The sequence below is a fragment of the Sceloporus occidentalis genome, unplaced genomic scaffold (assembly GCF_023333645.1).
Source record: "Sceloporus occidentalis isolate IW3139 unplaced genomic scaffold, rSceOcc1.0.p SCAF_3, whole genome shotgun sequence".
NCBI classification, from domain to species: Eukaryota; Metazoa; Chordata; class Lepidosauria; order Squamata; family Phrynosomatidae; genus Sceloporus; species Sceloporus occidentalis.
In genome coordinates, this window is record NW_028316983.1 from 121,740,976 (window position 1) to 121,762,465 (window position 21,490).

The following is a 21,490-nucleotide window of genomic DNA, read 5'->3' on the forward strand; positions in this document are numbered from 1 at the left end:
GGCTGAAAGGATGGTTGGCAATTGGCTGTTCATATTTCAAAAACCACAGGAGTGAAGGAACATGCATCTATCTACTGGGTCGTTTCAACCAGAGTTTGGAAATGTTACTTCTCTGGAGGACAACTCCCAGATTCTTTTAGCCCAAATGGAAAGGGAATTAGGGGCCATAAAAGTAAAATTGCCAAGCTGTCTGTTAGAACTGGGCAGGAGGAACCATGGCTGTGTGGGAGAGCATAGAGCAGGTCCCAGGTTTCCTCACAGGAATGGAAGGAAACTGGAGAGCCACTGCCAGGAAGTGTCCAAGACTGCAGCCTAAGTCAGGCGTGGGCAGCTGTAAGAGACTAGGGAGCCTCATTGTACCCCCCAGAGACTTCTCAGAGCAACTTTAAAAACTCCTGAATGCCCGCTTGGTAATGTGGGGGTCATTCTGGCCATACCTTTGGGCTCCCCTGGGCCTTTTTAGGGCTAGGAAAGGCCTACTTGGGAGTTACTTCCATTTCACTTCTTCTTTGAGAAAAAAAAGAAAGTCTTCTCCTTAGCCTAAAATAACCCAGGGGGCAGAACCTTGACATAAATGATCCCCAGAGGATGTTGGGGTCCATTTGGAGAACAAAAATGTGTTTTCAAAAATTGAACCCCAGGGGACCTAGGGGCCACATGCAGCCCATGGGCCATACTTTGCCCATCCAGACTGTTTAACTCGTGTATGCCTTGTGCAGGACATTAGCTCTTCCTGACTTGTCTTGTCTTCCTGGCAGTCTTCATAAGCAGGAGAGAGAAAGAGACTAAAGTATTGTGTACAGAAGTATCCACCTCATCCCTTCCCCTGTACATCCTTTCTTCTGAGAAAAAGCCCCCCCCCCCTCTTTTTTCCTCTCCTCGACAGTGTCTTGCCAATGCCCACTTTATCCCCCACATTGGGACCGGAGAAGAGAGCTTCCAGACCTATCACCTGCTTGTGCAGGCCTTGGACGAGATTGAGAGGAAGACATTCCAGGAATGGACCCAGAGCTTGGACAAAGACTGCCTGAAGCGCCTGGATACCCCCCTCCTGGTCCTGAGCAGTGAGAAGCCAGGGATGCTGGACATCAATTTTGACAAGTGAGGTTGCCCATCGAAGTGAATAGGGCTGGGTGATAGGCATGAGGCTGGCTCCCTGCTACAGCCTGCTTTCTCTGTTTCGTTCTCTAGGCACTTACTGAAATTATTTGTGGAAATCCACTACTGGGAGAGGGTGCTGTTCGAGATCCCCCACTACGTGGTTGAAGCCTATGAACGGAGAGAGGACCTGCGTAACCTCAGGGAGAACTTGTTGCTGGTGGCTCGAGACTATAACAGGTTTGGCCCTGCATGCTCAGCCTCTTAGGAGGTATTTTCAGCTTCTAACCCAGGGGTGGGGAATATGCAGCCTTGTAGATACTGGGCCTGCAACACGCATCAGCCATAGCAGCACAGCTTATGATGAAGGATTATGGGAGGTGCAGTCCAGTAGGGGCACCTGGTCCCTGTTCTACTGTTATAGCCAACGACAAATTTGTTCTTCCTTCCTGCTGCAATGGGCAGACTGGATTGAATTACTTAGGCCGGAAAGGACATCTGTTGCTGCCCTTTGCTTAATACCATTCTTGAAGAACAGCCCTCCTTTTGGAACACTGCCTGCGTTCAGTTTGATGTTGTGATGCTCACTATTGCATTGGGCTGGGTTATAGAATATCATGATTTGGAACAGGGTTACTCAGAGTGATGGTCCCTGGACTGGTGCTGATCTATGAACCATTGACTTGCAGGAAATACAGAAACCGTTGTAGCCAGTGGGTGGGAATAATGGTACACATCCCTGGTACATTGAGAGAAAAATTGTCTGCCCCCACATGAGATAGCAGAAGAAGCAATGTTTTAAAATTGTTCACTGTGGATTTGGCATAGATGGCTGCAGGTTTTCATTTCACACAAGCTTTTCTCGGTATCTGTGCCACAGCATCTTCATGACAAGCTCTGTGTGGCATCCTTAGATGTATTGCATTGTATTAGTTTATTTCAAACTCATTTCCCCTCAAACCTGGGACTCAAGGTGGCTTGAGGTACGTCCCCATGATGGGACTGTGCAGATTAAATGTGTCTGCTCCATTTGTTGGAAGAATCCCCCTCCCCAAATCCTGCCCTGTGATACCCATGATGCACTTCTCCAAGCTCTTTTAGCTTTAGGGATGGTATGCTCTCAGCCTCAGGGGAAAGCAATAGCAAACCTCCTCTGAACAAATAGGGTGACATATGTCAGAGATGACTTTAAGGCACACAACATAACACACACTTGGGGTACCAACTGCGCTAAAACTAGCTAAGGCAGACGAACAAGCCATGTGGGGTTAGTGGAGTGTAGACTGCAAGCTCGACAGTGGCAAACTCCAGTTTTCCTCGTTTCGGTTTCGTAGGAGGGAATAATTCCCCCCAATGAAGATGGTTTGGTGAATAGGAAAGGGTACATGATCGGCTTTCTGTCTGGCTTGTTATGGGCCAAAGCCAGCTAATGAATGTACAGCAGTGCCAGCTCCTAGCCAGCTAAAATTCCTTTTGAGCTACTGGCCCTCCCTCTTCTAGCCCTACTCCTCCAGTCCAGGGGTCTCATCTTCAGGTAACAGGGGGGGTTGCCAGATTCAAACAGAGACTGAAAGAGTGGTTTGCTTCCTGTCTATGTTTTCCAAAGGTGTGTTTGGCAGAGAGGGGGCTCTCTCTCTGCTTTCTCCACAGCCTTTCTTGAAGTGTGACATGGAGGCGTTTCTCTACTAAGAAAGTGTTATTTGGAACGAGCTTTGTCTTGGCAGCTGTATTTTTATCATGACACAAGTATAAACATTTCTTTTGTACTTGCTTTTTTCCTCTCGGGAATTAATTGGACACCACACTGGTGCTGTAGGGGAGAAGTGGGCAGTGTTCCGCGTCTGTTCACATCCCTTGGTTAGCTCAGGCAAGGCTACTGAAGGGAATCGCTGCATTCAGGACTTTGGTCGGCTTGCCATGCAGAGGCACACAGTTTGAAATTAGATTGCCCTGGAGAAATCCTGCCCTTCTAGCCCCCAGGTTAGTTCATCTGGAGAGACCACATTGGCACCGTGCACCCACAAACACCTTTGCAGGGCGCAAAAAGGAGCTGCAAAAACCTATGAACCAAAGATTTCAGATAAACATGGAAAATCTTAACTTTGGAAAAAAATAATACGCAATGCCTGGTGAGTTTTAGTTTGCTGTGCTAAAAAGATTAATTACATTATGCCACTTTGTCATATTGTTAATAACTTAATTAAAAAAGGGTAAAAATAAGTCCCCAACTACAGCATTTTCCATGCAAGAAACAGAATTTTCTGCTCAGACAATGCTATTTCTTCACAGAAAGTGCTGTTTTCTATGGAAAATAACCACACATGAATTTTACAGGAGCCAGCTGTTAGTTTCTCATCACTCCAGGATTCTTCTCATCAGAGTTTCTTGAAACATGTGTTCTGGCCATTTTCCAGATATTTTAAAATATTCTTCCCATCTCTAATAAGCACTAAAACAGGAAAGAAAAAGCTCAAATCCCCCTCAAATGGACTAAAGATATTAGATGGGGATTGACTGGTTGATTGATTCATACTTTAATTTTGCCACTAGCCTGCAGAAACAAATGACAAAGTATGACATGGATATGAGGAAATACCACTCTGTTTTGTGGGCTTCAGTTTTCAGTATCCTCAGCCAACATGGCCATGCTATCTGGAGGATTCTGGGGATTGTGGTCCAAAACAGGAATTTTTCCAAGCTCTGGTGCTTTAGGAAAGTTGACTGTGTTTCTATGGAAGTGTACAACAACCTCTTATCCAAAACCTGCAGTCAGAGTGAGTGACTGATGCAAATCACTCGGCATCCATAAGAATCCACTCCAGCCAGAGTGTTTTGACTGTGAGGCTTTGAAGGTGCAACATTTTGTCTGGCCCTGCTCTGGAGGGGAAAGAGAGCTGACTTGTCTCCAGCTTTCATGCATTCCATCCTGTACCTTTCTCCTTGTACACCAGGATCATCAGCATGCTGTCCCCAGAGGAGAGGGGCCTTTTCAAGGAGCGCATCCGCTACCTAGACAGGAAGATCCAGCCTGGCCTGAAGAAGCTCCACTGGTCGCTCAAGGGGGCAAGTGCTGCCTTCATCTCTGAATGCCGACTGCATGCTAGCAAGGTCAGAGTTCCTCCTCCTGAAAGGGGGAGGGGAGGTGGAACCTGGTAGTGGGTTGGGGGTGATAATTGCAGCCATCTTTACATTCTTTGGCCTTCAGGCAATCTGGTGGCATTGAGGCACATGAGGAATGCCATGCAGAGCTGGCTTTCAGTGCCTTCCAGGGACACAATGAGATTTAAAAAGTGAGCTCTTGCCTGTTGATGTATCAGACCACCTCCACCTTTGTACCCCCTGGACAGTGAAAGTGACAGTCCAGAGGCACTTCAGCCTACAAGTCACATCAGCCTTCACCTGCATAGCCATTAGCGAGAGATTGTGGAAACTGAAGTCCTGAAGGGCCACATTTTCCCACACCAGGTTTTTCATATCAGAAAGTTGGATCTGGGATTTGGTGAGCCCCCAGCATCACCCATCACTGATCTTTTACATGCTTTTGAGTTGGCAGCTTTTATGGCCTTCATTTGTACTGCAGAACTTGCGAAAAGAACCAAGATCCCTTGGTCCTTTTACATGGCCACTGAGCCATCCCCTCCATCAGGAAAAGCCTCCAGTCTCTTAGGCTGGTTGGTCCTCTTCTTTCCCCTTCTGGCTGCCTGTGGATTCCTTTGTTGTTCCCAGTGGTACAGGAATATGGGCTTACCCAGTTCTTTTCTGCTACTTCCCACATGGCTGAAGGCTTCTTCCCCAGGTTTCCCCCCCCCCCCCCCCAGCATCCCCCTCTTTCAGCAGGGAGTCCCATTCTTAATCACAGTTTGGAGTGTATCCCCATGCTTTCTCCTTTCTGCTTTCCCACAGGTGCAGACCATTGTGAATGAATACAAGGCAGCCACCTTGGCGATTGCTCGCAGGGCCCAACAGATGAGTGAAGCTTTGCTTGTCCGGATCACTGGCAAGAGGGTCTACAATGACCTGGAGTTTGAAGAGGACCAAAAGGAGCATCGAGAGTCCATACAGAAGAAGCTGATTAATTTCCACGAAGACAGCATTGCTGTCATGAGGCAGACATATGAAGTCTTCAAGAATGATGGGCCAGAGGTGAGTGTCTGCTTTTAGAACGGTGTACTTGGAAATGTTCTTTTTCTGAAACGCAGCTCTCAAAATCCTCAGCCAAGTTGTAATCCCAAAATGATACTTTTCTAAGCCCTGGCGTAGCCTTATGTATAGTTTGCTTCAGAGTACATTGGAATGAATTGAGTGACACCAAAAATAACTGAAGCACACTTTGCATTTATTTCAATAAATGTCAGCAGGTGACACTATTGTATTTCTTCATATTGCTGTAAGGGACACATTGGAATGGCAGCCCTGTGGGCTGAAACAAATAAGAGAAGGATTGGAAAGAGCACATTGCCTTGAAAACAAGGCGAAGGGGTTCCCTGGTTCATCTGGTCATGGACAGCAGTTATCCTTCCCATCACTGAGCTAAGTGGCTTGTGGAGGAACTGAGGAACACTGTTGTAAACTTGATCCTAAAAAAGCCTGAATAATATGTTGTCCCACTTGTCTACCTGATGACTTGATGCCTGGTGAAAACCTGCTGCATAGGTTCTCAGTTTGGATTTTGTGAGGGTCTTTTTGACAGCAGCTGTACCCCATTGCCTTTCCCCCTAAGGTCCAACAGTACTGGTACAATTACACCATTAAGATGAATAAGATGATGGAGGATGCCCTGAGGTTGAATGTCAAATGGTCCCTGATGGAGCTCTCCAAAGCCATCAATGGGGATGGCAAGACAAGCCCAAACCCCCTCTTCAGGGTGAAGGTGATTCTGCAGGACAACTATCCTCAGACCCCTCAGGTAAGCCTTAAGAAGTCCACTATCTCTCCTCACTCTGGACTCTTCTGAGGGCCACTGGCAAAAGATGGAAATCCTCATCTTTCCAGCCATTTTGGAATGGAATATAGAACTCCAGCCATGGGCTTAAGTGAATGGTGGAGGATGTGTGTGGGAGTAGTTTGCTCTTGTTTTAGAGTTTCACCTGAAGTTGTGCCAAAGGAAGCATTCTGAAGTGAGAATCATAGGTAAATTTTATAATAACTCAGTCCTTATTCCTGAGTGGCTTTCGTTTGACTTTCTTTCTGAGGTCTTGCTTTGGATCCTTCCCCTTTCTGCTGACCCACCAACTTCTGCTCTCATAGGTAGAGTTTTCTCCAACGCTAGTCCAGTTGGCCAACATGGTCAATGACATCAGCACCCACTTGATCGCCAGCATCGCTGTCTTCCGTCACCTCCCAGAAATTCTTGTCAGGCGCAAGTTTGCTCGTGACCCCATCGCTACTCTTGTGGGTAAGGAGAGATCCTTGTACTCAGTGGGGTTGGCTGTTTGTTTTGAGATCTATAAAGCAGCTCAGATGTTGCTTGTTCTTCAGAGATGGGCCTGTTCTGCATGCAAACCTTGTGGCTCATATGCCTCTCACAGACCAGATGGTCCACCTTGCCTCATATGTTACCCCAAACACAGTTCAAGCTTGAGTATTTTGGAAATGGGGCAGGAATGGCATTTGTCCCCAAGACCATTTTTCTTTGTTTTCCTTGCTCCTCACTCATACAACTTGGACTCAAGTAAAAATAATAAAACTATAAAAGGAGCATATTAAAAGCAGAAGCATTCTGAAAGAGCACTGTAGATTGATAAGAATAAAGGCTATGAGAAAAACTCAGGAGAACTGAAAGATCTTCACTTGATGTTGAAATGACATCAGAATTGACATGGGGACGGGTTCTCTTAAGAACAGGGCTGGCAAAAGTTACTTTTTGTACTACCACTCCCAGAATCCACAACGTATTAATAGATTATTGGTATTCTAGGAGTTGCAGTCAAAACAAAGTAACTTTTCCCAGCTCTGGAAAGGCATTCCTTAATTGAGGCTCCTTCATGGAGAAGGCCTTTCCCCTAGCTTTACAATGAAAGAGGCTAAGTCACCGAGTCTCTCCTTTGTGGCATGCTTTTTACCTTAAGTTTGCCTGACACTTTTGACCCTTGAGTTGCAAAAGGGGGATGTGGGAGGTGTCCCATCTGGTGGCCTGTGGCCAAGGGACACCCATTCTGTGAAACCACATAACTGTGAGCAGCCTTGAAACCTGGGTTGTACCCTACATTCCTTGTACAGCTGACAAATGCTAACAGTGAAGCTTAAGCAAAGGGAGAGGTAGAAACTTAGGATGGTGCCTTGCCTGGCCAACTGCATTTCCTCCTTTCCCTTGAGAGCTGACAAGAGTGTTGTGCCCCCAAGAATGCCAGCCTGTGGTTGTCTCTGGGGTTCAACTTGTTCCTACTTAGGCTTTCTGGGAAATGAAGGAGCAGAGGCCCTCTTGGTAAGAAGAGACGTGAGCTTAAAATGTATTAGCCTGAAGGACCTGGGAAGTGGGATAGCAGACCTTCAGAACATCATTAAATGAAGTGGTAATTTATGGCATATGTGTTAGGAGGGATGGGGCATGCTTTCATTTGTTAGTTTTGAGTGGGGAAAGCAGCCACGCTGAGTCTCTTCCCTGTTGGCCCAGGAGTCATTATAACCATCTTTAGCAGTCATTGCATACTGTAGCCAACAACTCTAGAAGAGCCAGGTGAGAGTTGGGATTCTGCAGTGGTCGTGTGGGACCTCGTGCAGACAAGGAGAGAGGACTACTCCAAACTCCAGCCATGTACAAGCTCCTTGCCTGAGTCTTCGGGCTTCCTCCTGGTTTTTGTCTTCTGTTTTCTGCTTTTTTCCCCCTGGGCTGAGGCCCAGGACATGTTCTATGTTATTCTGCTGCCGCTTTCCCTATTCCCTGCTGCATAGATGCTAGTGCATGAGGTTTGTTTGTGTCACTGTATGATTCATGATGCTGGCTTCACAGTCTCCTGGAAGCTTTGTAAGACATCTTGAGGAGGGAGAGGGGCTTGAGTAACAGAGAAACTGTACTGATACTTTCAACCTGGGGTAGGAGCCTGTCTGCATATCCTGGAAGGAAATTTGGCTTGTACCTCACAGTTCCCGATGTCTGCAGTCTTTGTTTTCTCTGCTGGCTTGATAACTTGTATGTCACAAAAGGCATGCAATGATAAGGAAAATAATGCAGAAAATGTTTCAGCACCTTCTGGGTGACCTGCCACCTCCATGCAGCAGTGGGCAGTTTCTGTCCTGAGTCCAGGATCAATTTGGATCACAAGCAGAGGGAATGGTTCTGATCCATAGTATCTTTTTTTTAAAAGGAAGGAAAATAAGTACAAACCACACATGACAGAGGACAACCTTGGTGGGTTCAGGAGCCAATTTTCTCCAGAGGTCACACAGACTACCAGAAAGCAGGGAAATCACCACAGTAACTAGGACTCCATTTCTGGTTTTGAAAAACAGGGGTATTACAGATATGCAGCACTACAGAGGGCCCAGGAAAAGGGTGAGAACCTTGCTGAGAACTAATTCCTGGGTAGCTCCAGCCCATCCATACCCCACCAGTGTACATGATGAGAATTCTGATCCCTGTCATCTCATATTCATTACTTTACATGCACTTATTTGAACAGCACAGATCTGTTGTAATATGCATGGGGTTTTCTTTTCCCTGATTAATGTGGTATCATTGGCCAGTTTTTTGTTGTTGTTGCACGCCTTCAAGTTGTTTCTGACTTACAGCAACCCAAAGACAAACTTTGGCAAGATTTGTTCAGTGGTGGTTTGCCCTTGCTTTCCTCTGCGTTTGATCCTCATTCCAAGTCAACATGGTGTAGTGGTTTAAGCATTGGACTATGACACTGGAGACCAGCATTTAAATCTCAGCTCAGCCGTGTAAACCCACTGGCTAATCTTGGGCAAGTCACAATCTCTCAACCTGGTAGATTAACCTGTAATTTCCTAGGCCACCCCGGATCTGTTTTTTTAAATGCCCTTCATGTTGACTACCTTCCAGCCCTCTGCTAGCAAAGCCAATTTTAGTGACCAGTTTCGTACATTGATTAAAAGGTCATCAGTTCCATGTTTGGGTTCTTAAGAGCTCAAGGATGGATGCTCTTTGGGCCTGGTGAATTTTGTTTTTTATAAAATGACCTTGTGGGAATAGTTCTGCATTTCTAAAGCACTTTTATAAGGTTCTGGGTTGCTGCCTATAGACTTTAGATGCCCTGGGCTTGGCATGAAGGTACGGCATGTAATATTTCTTTGGTGCTGAGTCTTGGCACCATCATGGCAGCTGATTTCTTTGTCATTCTTCAGAACGGGATGAAGACATAAAGAAAATCCAGTCACAGATCAGTAGTGGCATGCAGAGCAATGCAGCACTCCTCCAGGGCTACCTGAAGACCTGGGATGTCTACCGTGAGATCTGGGAAGTCAACAAAGATGCCTTCATCAACCGCTACCGACACCTAAACCCAATGGTGTCTTCCTTTGATGCTGACACTGCTCGGTAAGAAGGCAAAGAGATGTCTGTAATGCCACTGGGAAGAAACAAAGCTGTGTTTCTGGACTTCTCATTAGTTGACCTCTGGTTGACCACCATAGGAAGCCAGATGCTGGAGTAGATGAACCAAAGTAGCCTGATGCAGCCCAGCTCATCTTATGTTACTGCATAGATATTTAGAGCCTCTCCTTTATTGATATGCATTATGTACAGTATCTGTGTGTAAGGGGTGGAGTGGCAGAACCACTTTGATCCTTCTAATTCCACAAGTCAAATTTCAAGGTAGTTGGTTTTGTGAGCAAGTAGGTTCTTCTCATTTATTTTAAGGAATATACGTGACCCACCCAGGGATTGTTCACTGTTGCAGGAATCAGAAAAAAGGCGTTCATCATAGAACCACCAGTTGCAGAGCTTGGAAAAAGTGTCTGTTTGCACAGCACTTTCTGGAATCCTCCAGCTGACATCGCCAATGGCGATGAGTGGTGGTTGTGCAAGTTTTTGTCCACCCTAATAGGCATTCCACCAGAGCACGGCCTTGGTGCAAGCATGGCTGTTCCAAAAGTACATGTGGTCCAGAGCTAAGGCCGGCTTCTGGGGAGAAGGGCAAGGGGCCAGAAGACAGGAATAAAGGGTAAGCAGCACTGATGTGGGGAAAGGACTATCTGAAAGACAAAGCTTGAGTTGGAAAGATTTGGGGCCAGCAGGAAGCAATCGCCTTCTGCAAGGCAGGCCAAAACATGCTGTGCAAGGTAGTGCCAGGATTACTAGGAGCTTTGCCATGATGAATGTCATGGTCTGGAACCTGAATTTCTTCTGTCATGCCATACCAACTCAAATGTGGTTACCTCTAGCAAAACTGGCAGAGGTTTAGGAACCATGGTCTTAATTCAGGCACAGATTGCCTCCAGACCGAGTCCTGCAGTGTCTCATGATGACATTCACACATGTCTATCACACAAGGTGGATGTTGACCTTGACATTCAAGGTAGCTGCTGTCCCAAGTGAAGCTGGGCCAAGTGTGACCCAGAGGCTCTGTATTATACACCTCTCCTAAAGTTTGCAGCTGGAAACTCACAGCCTTGTTCCCCACCCCACAAGATTTGGAGCATCCTACTCTTAGCCTTGGCTGAAGCCAAGTTTTTTGGGGGGAAAGGGTGGAAGGCCTGTCCTTCACCTTTGTCATGATTTCTCCCTGTCCTAGGGAGGGGGACATTTGTTGTGGAAACTGTTGTGGAACATCACTGTGTGCCACTCTGCAGCTGCCCTGTCCCTTCGCTGGAGGAGGCTGGAATCCAGTGCCGTTTGAGGGATGGGTTTGGGCAGAATGAACAGCAGGCAGAAGAAAACCTGTTTCCATGCAAATGTCAAAAGTGACTGTAGAAACCTAAACTGAGGGGAGAAACGCTGAGAGGCTGAGTGCAAGGGGGATATTTGTACAGCTCTCCCCCTGGAGACATTCCATTAAGAGCTTTGTAAACAAGATCCAGCTGCTGCAGTAGACTAAGCAAAGAGGCCTGGAAACCCATATCCCACCTCCACCCCACTCCAGACACTGCCCAGTGGGGCTGGCCTTACTGGAGAAGCTGGGGGGGGCATGGCTCAGGCACTGGGCTGGCCTTGAACAAAATCCTCCTCTTTACCCTGGTGGACCTCCTGTGTGCCTAGTGGATGTCTAGTACCTGGGGTGGACAGTAGGTGTAGCTGGCCTAATGCCCTAATGGGAAGAGGAGAGGGAGGGGGTGGTAATGGTGGCCCGCAAAGTGTGGCATTTCTTGGGGTGACAAGGACCGCTACTTTTGAACTACACCTTTATAGTGCTTTGATACTGTTATAGCACATTGATACTGCTTTATCATTATCTTCATCATCGTTATTATCGTCATTTACATCACACCTCTTCCCCAGTTTGGGACTCAAGGCAGCTAACAAAAATTAAAACAGACATAGTGTCAAAGTTACAGTATACAAAAGTTAAAAAGCAATTAAATCATCAGGAATTTGAAAGCAGTTAAAAACAAACTATTAAAGAAACCCATTACCACAAACAAAAGTTTGCCACATTATAAAAGGGCTGTTTCTCCTAAAATATTAATTTCAAAAGCCTGCTATAGTAAAAAGGTCTGCTATCGGCAAGTTTCCTATTTTTCTTTAGAACAGCTCTGCATGCTGCACCATCCTGGGGTTTGTAGTTTGGCACTAGAACTCTGGCAGAAGAGTATAAACACCTCATGAACCTACCAATCCCAGGATTCCATAGGATATGCATGTATCCCTGGCAGTTAAAGTGGGATCAAAGTATTGTAATTGTGTCCTATGAAAGGGACCAGTGATACTTTTAAAAAGCAATGTATCAACTGGTTTCAAATTCTTTGATTACTGTAACAAGAAATGCATCACTTGTTGCTCCTTTGAAATCGTGGGGGAGTTGGGTCTATTTCTGTATTTTTAATGCTTCTGTGGTAGGAAACAACACCAAGTAATCTATTATTTGTGAGTGAAGAGAAATGGCACTCTAAAGAGTTAATGGGAAAAATTGCTTCTGCAAAATAACATTCCAAACTGTATCCAAGACTTTATCCTATTTTTTTTGGTAAGGTTATAGTTGTTCTTGTTTTTGTTATGTACATGCCCTCAGTGTTTTTTCAAGGTGCAAAAACACCAGTCCCTTCCCCAAGGAGCATCCAGTTTAATATCAGTATGGGAGGGGGGGAACAAAAGGAGGCAGGTAGGAACAGGGAAAGCATAGGTGGTTCCAAGTCTGCAGGGCAGCAAATGAGTCTTTGAGGGAGTAGGAGACCTTTGGAGGTGAAGATCATAGTTAGAGGTGTGTTGGGAGGGATACAAGTCTGGAGAGATAAGGAACTGACAGACAAGGGCACCCAGGGGTTTTAAGGAGGGCATGGTAATGTGATGAGAGCCAGAATGATTGTGACAGCAGAGGGCTGGGTAGGTAGGAAAGGATCAAGGTGAGCCAAAGTAAGACTAGAGAGAAGGAAATCCTGGTTGTTGAGGCAAGATACGACCAGGGCATGCAGGGAACAAAAGCAAAAGGGAAGGAAGAACCAAAGATAAAGCCATAGCATGGCTGATCATGTTGTTCATGGATGAGGGACGCTTAAAGGGAAGGCTTGGAAGTTTGTCATATGCAGGTCCTCCAGCCTTGGATTTCAGGGGCGCACCAGCTCTGTGCCTTGTAGATGTAGAGAAGATTGATTTTTCTTCTTCTGGCCGCTTTCCATTTCCCACTCAGAGCTTTCCCTAACAGTTTTGCTTCTTTCTTTCTCGGCTCCCAGTCTGACTGGTGGCCATGTGCCTCCTTGCTTCTGGTCTGCCTGGGCAGAAGTGCTGTCCAACAAGAGGCCCGCTTTCTCTCCCTGGGATGGCCCAGGCTGAGCCCCCCATACCCCATACCTCCCTTGGCCTTCAGTTAACTTGCTCTGGCCACAGAGGGAGATGAAGGCACAGTGGCCAAGAGCGCTTCATGTCTACACAGAAGAGGGATAAGCGGGAGGATTCCATCCCTGATCCTTTAATCTTTTAATAATTTATTGAACAAGCATGTCGAGTGCTTGAGAGCGAGAGAGGAGAAGGAGGAGAGGAAGAGAGAGTCTCATCGTTGCCATCCCCCTTCCATCCTTACCCCAGGGGCTTGCCACTCTCTTGTTCAAGAGGAAGACAGGAGGCTGCGGGAGGACTTAAGGATGCCTCCGCTTGATGGTTCATGGTTTGTGGCTGTCGGGAAGACAAGAGGAAGATAAAAAGCTGGGTCCTCCAATGTCCCAGTGTCATGGGCAGGTCAAGGGTGTCCCTGGGGCTGTCTAGCTCTAGTGCAGGCCTCTTAAACAGCTGCCGTTTGCCTTTTGAACTTTTTTTTTTATATATAGCATGTTTTACAAGCTTTTGATTCTTCGCATTCTCATGCGTAAGGTCAGTAGCAGAGCAATGTTAAATTTCCCGATTAAAGACAACAAAGTAAAAGCGGGGGCGGAATTAACAGGAGATCAGGATAACAGGCTACAAGCAAGAGCCACCAAGGGCTCTTCTACCATATTTATCCCATGTGTGCGGCATCACTCGCCGGTGGCAAAGTCAAGGTGTGAGGCCGCCAAGGCGCTGGGGCTCTGGCATAAATTTCTTTCTCTCCCACCTGCATCTTCCTGGGCAGCCTCCATGCATGGCTGACTCAGCATCCTGACTCAGCATCCTGACACACCTAATTGATGGGCCCAGTGTGGGAAGGAGGCAAATTTGGGCCCAGAGCAGGGGACTGGTGCAAAGGAGTCCTCGGCCCAATCTGTCTTTGCCAACACCCGAGTGTTGCCATTGTCACCATTGGTGTCTTCTGGGACCATGGATTTTTTTGAGGGGGAGGAGGCGGTATTCTTGTTAGTCGAGTTTGGCTTTGCGTTTCCAGTGACCTGCTGACAGGGAATTAATTAATGAAATGGGAAGATTTAATAAGATCCCTTGGGACTGGAACAACCCTCCACCTGCTGGCCTTCCTTGCTTCAGTGAGCCAGGGAGATAGAGATAAAGCTATATTTCAATTAACAAATCACTTCAAGGTATCTAGTCCTGTTTCCCCTAACAGTTCTCGTTGTGCAGCCATGGGACGTAACTTGCATAGTTTAAGGACAGATAACTGCACATCTTTCTTTTACTCTTTATATGCATCATGCAAACGTACACAAGAGAAAGGGCAGCTCTTCCCTTTTTTGCTGAAAATCATCCTCTCCTGTTCAAACATAACCAGTTCTTCTAATTTGGATTGAGAATTCAGTTAACATTCCCCCACCACAAGCCTCCTAACCAGCTAGTCTAGAGCCTAAAACAGCAAATTAATCTCAGGAGTTTTAGATCTGGGTCAAGTGATACTTTATTTAGAGTCTAGACAAGTTGAGGTTATGGATGTGATCAATGTGATACATTAAAGGACCCAACTAATCTATGTTGGTTACGCTCAGGTATGTTTGAATCGTTACGGTGAGATGAGAACATCTTCTGTGCTGGAATTCAGCAAACGTCTGCAGCATGTCAAACAACCATGTAGGCCTTCCCCTGCAACATGTGTCTGTGTTTATGTGTATGGGAGGGGGAGGTAGGTTCAGGGACAACAGAACTTACAAAAGGTACTTTTTGGACAGTATGCTGGCTGAGGAACTGTGGGAGCTGTAGTCAAAAATTTTTACTGTTCCAAGATCTGATTCAGAGGCAATATATTGGGGAGTACCAGTTTATATGGGTGGGCAACAGCAGTTTTGGCTTCAGGCCCTGCCTCTGGTCTTCCTGAAGAGATGTTTTAGCTGTTTTTGAGCAGTAGCATCATGGATTAGGTGGCTGTTTAGGGTCTGACCCAGCAGGGCTCTGCTTATGCTATATTTATTACCTTCCTCTTCTGCTTTCAGGAATGCTCTTCCTCCAAATACCAGTTGCTAGCAGGATGATAAGCAACAGGGACAGGTTTGGAAAATTTACTTTGCTGGACTTAAACTCTCAGCATCCCCCAGCCAGCATGGCTTGTGTTCATATTAGTGTGTTTGCGTGCGTGCGTGCGTGCATGTATTTCTGGGAGTTGAAGCCCAGAAAAAGTAACATTGCAATCTCTGCAAAAGAGGCCTGTGTTCTAATCCATTGGGTGTTCACTGAAATGCAAAATGCATTTGCACAAAGGTATCTTTTGGTCAACTCCTAGAAGTTTCTGAGGCTTACTTGTACAGCCCAGGCTTGGTTATGTTAGGAATTGGTAGAGCAGCAGTGACATTTTATTTGACATAAGATGTCCCCATCCCCCCGGTAGCTTCTTTGCTGCCTTTTCTTCTGCTCCAGGAGGCCATAACTGTTGTTCATGTGCCTGTGTGCCATAGATACATGGAGGTGGCTAACAATGCCCAGAAGGAGGAGACGGTGCTGAGCATCCAGTTTGTGCTCCTGGACTGCTCTCACCTTAAGGCAGCGGTGGTCCAGCACTGCATCGAGTGGCAGAACAAGCTCACCCACCTGCTGAATGAGATGGCCAGCAGCCGCCTGTGGGAGCTCCACACGTACCTGCAGGATAATGCTGCTGAGTGAGTCCCGGGCCCTGGTTCCTGCCCCTTGCCCAGGGCCTGGCCCCCTGCCCTATCCCACCCTGCTCAGAGAAGGCTCCTTTCTCCCACAGCGTCAGCCGGCCCCCGCAGACCCTGGAGGAGCTCAGCAGAAGCCTCCAGCTCCACGAGACTCTTCAGAACGAATTGCCTAAGATTGAGGCGCAGATCCCACCCATCCACGAGCAGTTTGCCATCCTTGAAAAGTATGAGGTGGCCGTGGAAGAAGAGGTATCTGTCACCCCCCCCCCCCGAAAAAGAGGATGTGCAGCCTTTTCCCAGTTTTCCTGGCTAAAGTGATCCCACTCCTAATTCTCTCCTCTTCTGCTGAGGTCGACAGTCTCAGTATTAGGTTATGCACCTTTCTGAGGGCAAAAGGCAAGCATAAATTTGATTGGTATCGGGGGACTGATGGGGGCCTGGAGAAGTGGGAGGGAGGATGCACCCTTTCTAGATCTGTGCAGGCAAGGTAGCAGGCTTGCTAACACTCCCCAGATGCTCAGGCTTCCATTTCTTGGTAAAAGAAATCACATGGGCTAAGAGTGGTAGTTTTCTTTGAAAGGAAGGCATGGGGTGCAAGGATGGGGAAATGTCCGCTACAGGCCATATGCAGTCCCTGGGGATGTTGTTGTGGACCCAATGTCCACTCCACTCCACCCCACCTTTTATTAACTGATTGACTGATTTCATTCAAAATGCCCCTCTGCATCCTTTCAAGGATGTGGGGAAAAATTTTATTCTTTCTTTCCCTGGGCTGTTTTTGGGCTGAGGGGAGCTTTTTCCAAAAAAAGTAATGACTTCTGTTCACTTCTCATTTTGGAAAAAAAAAAAAAAGACTTCTTGGCCTAAAGCAGACCTTAAAAGACACGAGAGAAGTGCATTTGTGCCCTGTAGTGGGTGTGTGGGGTATGAGTCATTATTTCAGAAAATTTTATTTATTTATTTATTTATTTATTTATTTATTTATTTATAAAATGGTAGTGAGTGGGCACAGAGATGTGTGGCCCACCAGGATCTAATGAGACATGTGAGCAGCCCTGACTTTGAAAAACTGCTCACTACTGCTTTTTCTTTGTTGAGGGTGGGCATGGGGAGAAGGTTGAACTTTTAAAAATTGTCTTTTCGAAACTCAAGGTGAGCTTCCAGTCACCCCTGAGTTTAGAAAAAAAAATGCAGAAAATTGCCTTCTTTCAGACCCTCCTGTTGCTCTAAGACCCACCCTTCTGCTGTGATGCTTCCCTCTGTCATCTCTTGTTCCTCTTCTCTTCCTCTATTCTAGGTTCTGCAACTGTTGGGAGACCTCAACTCAGAGTGGCTGGCCTTCCAGCAATGCATCCTGGACAGTGAAGTCATGCTCAAGAAGCATAAGGAGAAGTTCAAGACAAGTCTCATCCATTGTGCAGATGACTTGAAAAAGAAGGCTCAGAGTCTCCTTCAAGACTTCGGCACCAATGGTGAATGGCCGCACAGAACACAGTCTCTCTTCTTTTGCCCTGCGATGGTCAAAATTATGTCCCTGGGAGGATAAAGAATATTGTCCCTTTCTTCTGGGAACACCATGTCTGAAACCTCAGCCTTGGTTTGCTTGTTTCAAAAGTCTTGGCAAAATCTGTAGGGTTTGATTGCAGCCAGCTCCCATTATTTTGTAGCCATTGTCAATTATCACTTAATGGCCTGTAGCCAGCATCTTGGCTTGTAAATGTATGTCCTGGTTCTCTTGCATGTGGACTGCAAAAGAGGCTTATAGTTTGATCCTGGGTATGTTTATTCAATTTACAATCTTTAGGAAATAAAAGGAGAAGCTGCCATCACATCCTGCCCATTGTCAGGTAGACTGCAGGAGCAATCCACTACATATGGGTTGTCTCCATGTGTCAACTGCTCAAAGCAGGGTTAAAGAATTCTAACCCAATGTTACCATTGCCCTCAACCCCCCCCCCCCCGTTTTATTTTTCTGCCTTGCCAACTGGTTGCTTTTTTTTTCTTCTTTGTCTCCCCTTCTGTCTTTAGGAAGCTTGTTATTTAGCAAAGATTTGTTAGCTGGTTAGGCTTCAGAGGCAACCATGTCTGATCCTCTGCAGTCACTTTTAATTTGCTCTGGCAGCAGCCATTTTGAGAGCAAAAGATAAAGATAGTTATATTGGCCACGGACCAAACAGGTGTGTGTGTGTGTGTGTGTGTGTGTGTGTGTGTGTGTGTGTGTGTTGTGTGTGTATTTTTAAGAGAGAGAAGAAGACTGGGAGGCAGTGCTACAGCGGTTTTTGTTTCTGACCTAGAGACAGTCCAAAAAGAAAGGGTGCAAAGCTGTATTTAGCTACATGATCTTATTTGGCCCACGATCTTGTTTATTTCCAAGGAAAACATGCACAGGACCAGATGTGACCAAGTGTATGTGTCTCCCATGTGCTTTTCTCATGTTGTCTCTCCTCCCAGGCTAGTATATGGCACAGTTCGTGGGAGGTTTCATTTCTATAAGAGCAAGATAATGTAAGATTCCCTTGGCCTTTGTGGTTGGTTTCTTAAACCCACAGGTTGATCATGTACCATTGCCCAGCATTCTCAGATTTTTGAATCTCAGGAATCAACTCTGCCCCCACCCACCCAAGATAAGACCCAAACCCAACACTGTAGGCCTTCATTGCTTCTTTCTTTGAGAAACCTTATTCCCAGGGATTGAAGGGAGAAGGAAGGAAGGAAGGAAGGAAGGGACTTATATTCATTAGGCTTTATTTGTTTTGTTTTATTTTCCTCCATTAGGTCCTTTCACCAGTGCCTTGTCTGCTGATGCAGCGCTAGACCAAATTGCAGCCATGAGGCAGTTGCTGGCCAAATTGAAGGAGGAAGAGAACACTCTTCGCTCTAACCTGGGCATCTTCAAGATTGACCAGCCTGCCTCCAAAGACCTTCAAAAGTTGGAGAGAGTAAGATGGCTTCCCTTCTTATTCTTGCTAGAGAGGGAGAAGGTTTACCATGAGCCACTTGATCTGTATCATTCAGTTTTATAACAGCAGAGAGAGAGAAAGAAGTTATAACTCCTAGTGTAGAACTGAAGGTGATCTCACCAAGTGCTGACCTCTCCTGTGTGTTCTGCAGGAGCTGGATTACATTCAGCAAGTGTGGGAGATTACAAAGGAGTGGGAGGACCACTGGAATGAGTGGAAGAATGTAAGCTTCAAGACTTTGAAGACAGAAGTGATGGAGAACACGGCCTTTGCACTTTTCCGGCAGCTGAATAAGCTGAGTAAGGAGCTGAAGGTAAGTAGGAACAGCAGGGGTATGTGTGTGTGTGCTGGGTGTTATTCAGGAAATTATCAGGGATATAGGAATCATTTTCTCATATGAGAGGAAGCCCTTATTGGCAACTGGAAAAAAAACATTTTGCAGGACAGGACAGATTCTCTTTTTTTCCCTTGTGCTCCCTGTGTAAATAAAACCATCCTCCAGGCATCCTTCAGCCTGTTACAGTTAACGTTCCATAGATCTGTGTTGCATCTTCTCCTTGGGAGTGGAGGCAGATGCAACAAAACAGGTGCTGAAGAGTGTGACAGATTATATCTTTCAGTTTTCCACTATTTAATCTTTTAACTCTCTGGTTTTGTTTTATTTTTGACACAAGGATCGGAACTGGGAAATAATTGAGACCTCCAAGTCAAAGATCGAACAGTTTAAGAGGACAATGCCCTTGATCACTGACCTTAGGAATCCAGCCTTGCGGGAAAGGTGGGCAGCTTGACTCCTGCTTATGTTGGCCTTTTAGAAAGGGTTAAAGGCTGGTTCTGGGAGGCATCTCCAAGGGTTCTGTGGAAAGTATATGGTCAAGGGCTCAGTGGAAGGTATAAATACTTGCTCCACCTTGTGGCAGAGATTACTTAATTGTATTGTAAGATGGGTGGGGCAGTGTAAATCTCCCACACTTACCTGTTGTTGTTCCTTTGGGATGTCTTTCTGTATCCACTATGTGTCCTGAAAAGGATTTGCCTGCAGCAGGAGCATCAGAGTGAGGAAAGCAGTATCTCTCATTATTACTAAAGGAAAATACTGGGGGTGGAGGGTGAGGGTCAAAGACAGGGGAAGACTGTCAGACTGAGGAAAGAGCTTTCCTGACCTGCTTGTGGACAAAGAGGGTGCCAGAGTGAAAGGGAGGAGAAGATATTCAGAAATACTTCTGTACCCTGGGAAAGTTGGAGCCTGACCAGCTCTGTTTTTCTGTAGACACTGGGATCAGGTGAAGGATCTGGTCCTCCGTACATTTGATCAGGATGCCGAGGATTTCAGGCTGGAGAATATCATTGAGCTGGGCCTGGATAAACATGTGGTGAAGATTGGTGAGATCTCTGCCTCAGCCACCAAGGAGCTGGCAATTGAGCAGGTGAGGTCTGCTGTTTGCTGCTGTTGGGCCACTTGAGTAAAGACCAACCAGAAGGCTGAGATTGAATGCCATTTGCAGGACCCAGGGAGACCTAGTTTGTCCTCCCTGATTCTCCCCCACCCTCAAGCAGGTCCTGCTTTACTACTAGAGTCCAACATCTCTCCACATAGACACCTACCATATCCTCTGCCCATCTGACACACTGCATTTCTATCCTCCTTGCAGGCTCTCATAAACATTGCCAAGACATGGGAAACCACCTCCTTGGACATTGTGCCCTACAAGGATAAGGGACACCACCGAATCCGGTAGGTCTACAAGGTGCACCCCAGCCCACAAATAAGAGAAAGGTGGTAGCATACTCTTAACACAGTAATGTTTGTCACAGCTATCTTGGGCATCTTGGAATGCATTCTGCATGGGACTATCTCTGGGAACTTCAGCTGTCCCAAATATGCCAGTGTGTGGATCTTAGTGGGTGAACTTGCCATATGGACATATTGTTCATTTTACTGCAATTGAGCTGCCTTCCCATTGTTATCTGGGCTCAGTGCAAAGTTCTGGTTATTAATTTCTCTAAAGCCCAAACTTGTTTTGGATCAGACAGGATAGGAAAGGCCCAATTTATCTCCTCATCCTGCTTGATCTGTATGATCCATGTGAGAGACTTCTTTTCTTTGTGTTCTGACCATGGTGTGAAAGCACAGTTTGGCTAGAGATATGAATTATTTCATTATTGTGAAATGAGTATTTTCAAAAGTTTTCTTTCTGCTAGGTGAGATTACAAGAGATTTTGTTTATTTTTATTGTTGTTGGTTTCAATACTTTCTGCAAAAAAATTGTTTGCAGACCAAAAAATTGTGTTTCTGCAAAGATGCTCATAAATAAATAAATAAATAAATTTTGCAACACTGTGCTGCTTTCTTGATGGAGTGTCTCAACATATCAAGAGCCATAGAGGATGAGAAAATGTGTCAATATTCTTTATGTTTGGCTGTGGAAAGGTTTTTCAGTCAGTATCAGAAAGCAGAAGGGCAAAAAGTTCTTCCGAAGATGTTTATGCTTCAAGGAAAGGGGAAAAGACTGTGTTCAGAATGAGTCTGTCCCCCACCCCAAGAAGAAGAAGAATGCCTGCAGCAAATCTAGGCTTTTGCAGAACACTCAAGGGCTTCATTGGCAGAACTTGAAGGAGAGAGAGTAGGGGACATTCCAGCAGGATTTGTAGAGGCTGGGGTTATAGCAGGAACCCTGTTTCCGCCACATGCATCATAGGCAGAGCCATGCTTTGTGCTTGGTTCCCATCCAACCTCCTCCAGCAGTCATTGGGGAGGGCTTTGGAATCCTGTACTCTTGAACTTCCAGTCTTGGAAACAGCAGGAAGAGTTGAGATGGCCTTAAGAAAAATGTCAAATTCCATGATTAGGCCAACCAAAAAGGCACCAAAAATGT

The 21,490-nt window shown here is 46.1% G+C and overlaps 1 protein-coding gene across 5 annotated transcripts in view; it reads left to right on the forward strand.

The window, feature by feature from the left end:
• LOC149316677 (dynein axonemal heavy chain 2-like) overlaps nt 1-21,490 on the forward strand; it is a 122,985-nt gene that overhangs the window by 38,025 nt on the left and 63,470 nt on the right. For all 5 annotated transcript variants that reach the window (XM_089516014.1, XM_089516012.1, XM_089516016.1 and 2 more), the window contains exons 14-28: nt 887-1,101; nt 1,192-1,338; nt 4,050-4,206; nt 5,002-5,241; nt 5,819-6,004; nt 6,346-6,493; nt 9,403-9,595; nt 15,454-15,654; nt 15,747-15,903; nt 16,952-17,126; nt 18,430-18,593; nt 18,766-18,927; nt 19,289-19,392; nt 19,885-20,041; nt 20,267-20,349. In XM_089516014.1, coding sequence (XP_089372140.1) covers nt 887-1,101; nt 1,192-1,338; nt 4,050-4,206; nt 5,002-5,241; nt 5,819-6,004; nt 6,346-6,493; nt 9,403-9,595; nt 15,454-15,654; nt 15,747-15,903; nt 16,952-17,126; nt 18,430-18,593; nt 18,766-18,927; nt 19,289-19,392; nt 19,885-20,041; nt 20,267-20,349 — 2,489 coding nt within the window. The remainder of the gene's footprint in view (nt 1-886; nt 1,102-1,191; nt 1,339-4,049; nt 4,207-5,001; nt 5,242-5,818; nt 6,005-6,345; nt 6,494-9,402; nt 9,596-15,453; nt 15,655-15,746; nt 15,904-16,951; nt 17,127-18,429; nt 18,594-18,765; nt 18,928-19,288; nt 19,393-19,884; nt 20,042-20,266; nt 20,350-21,490) is intronic.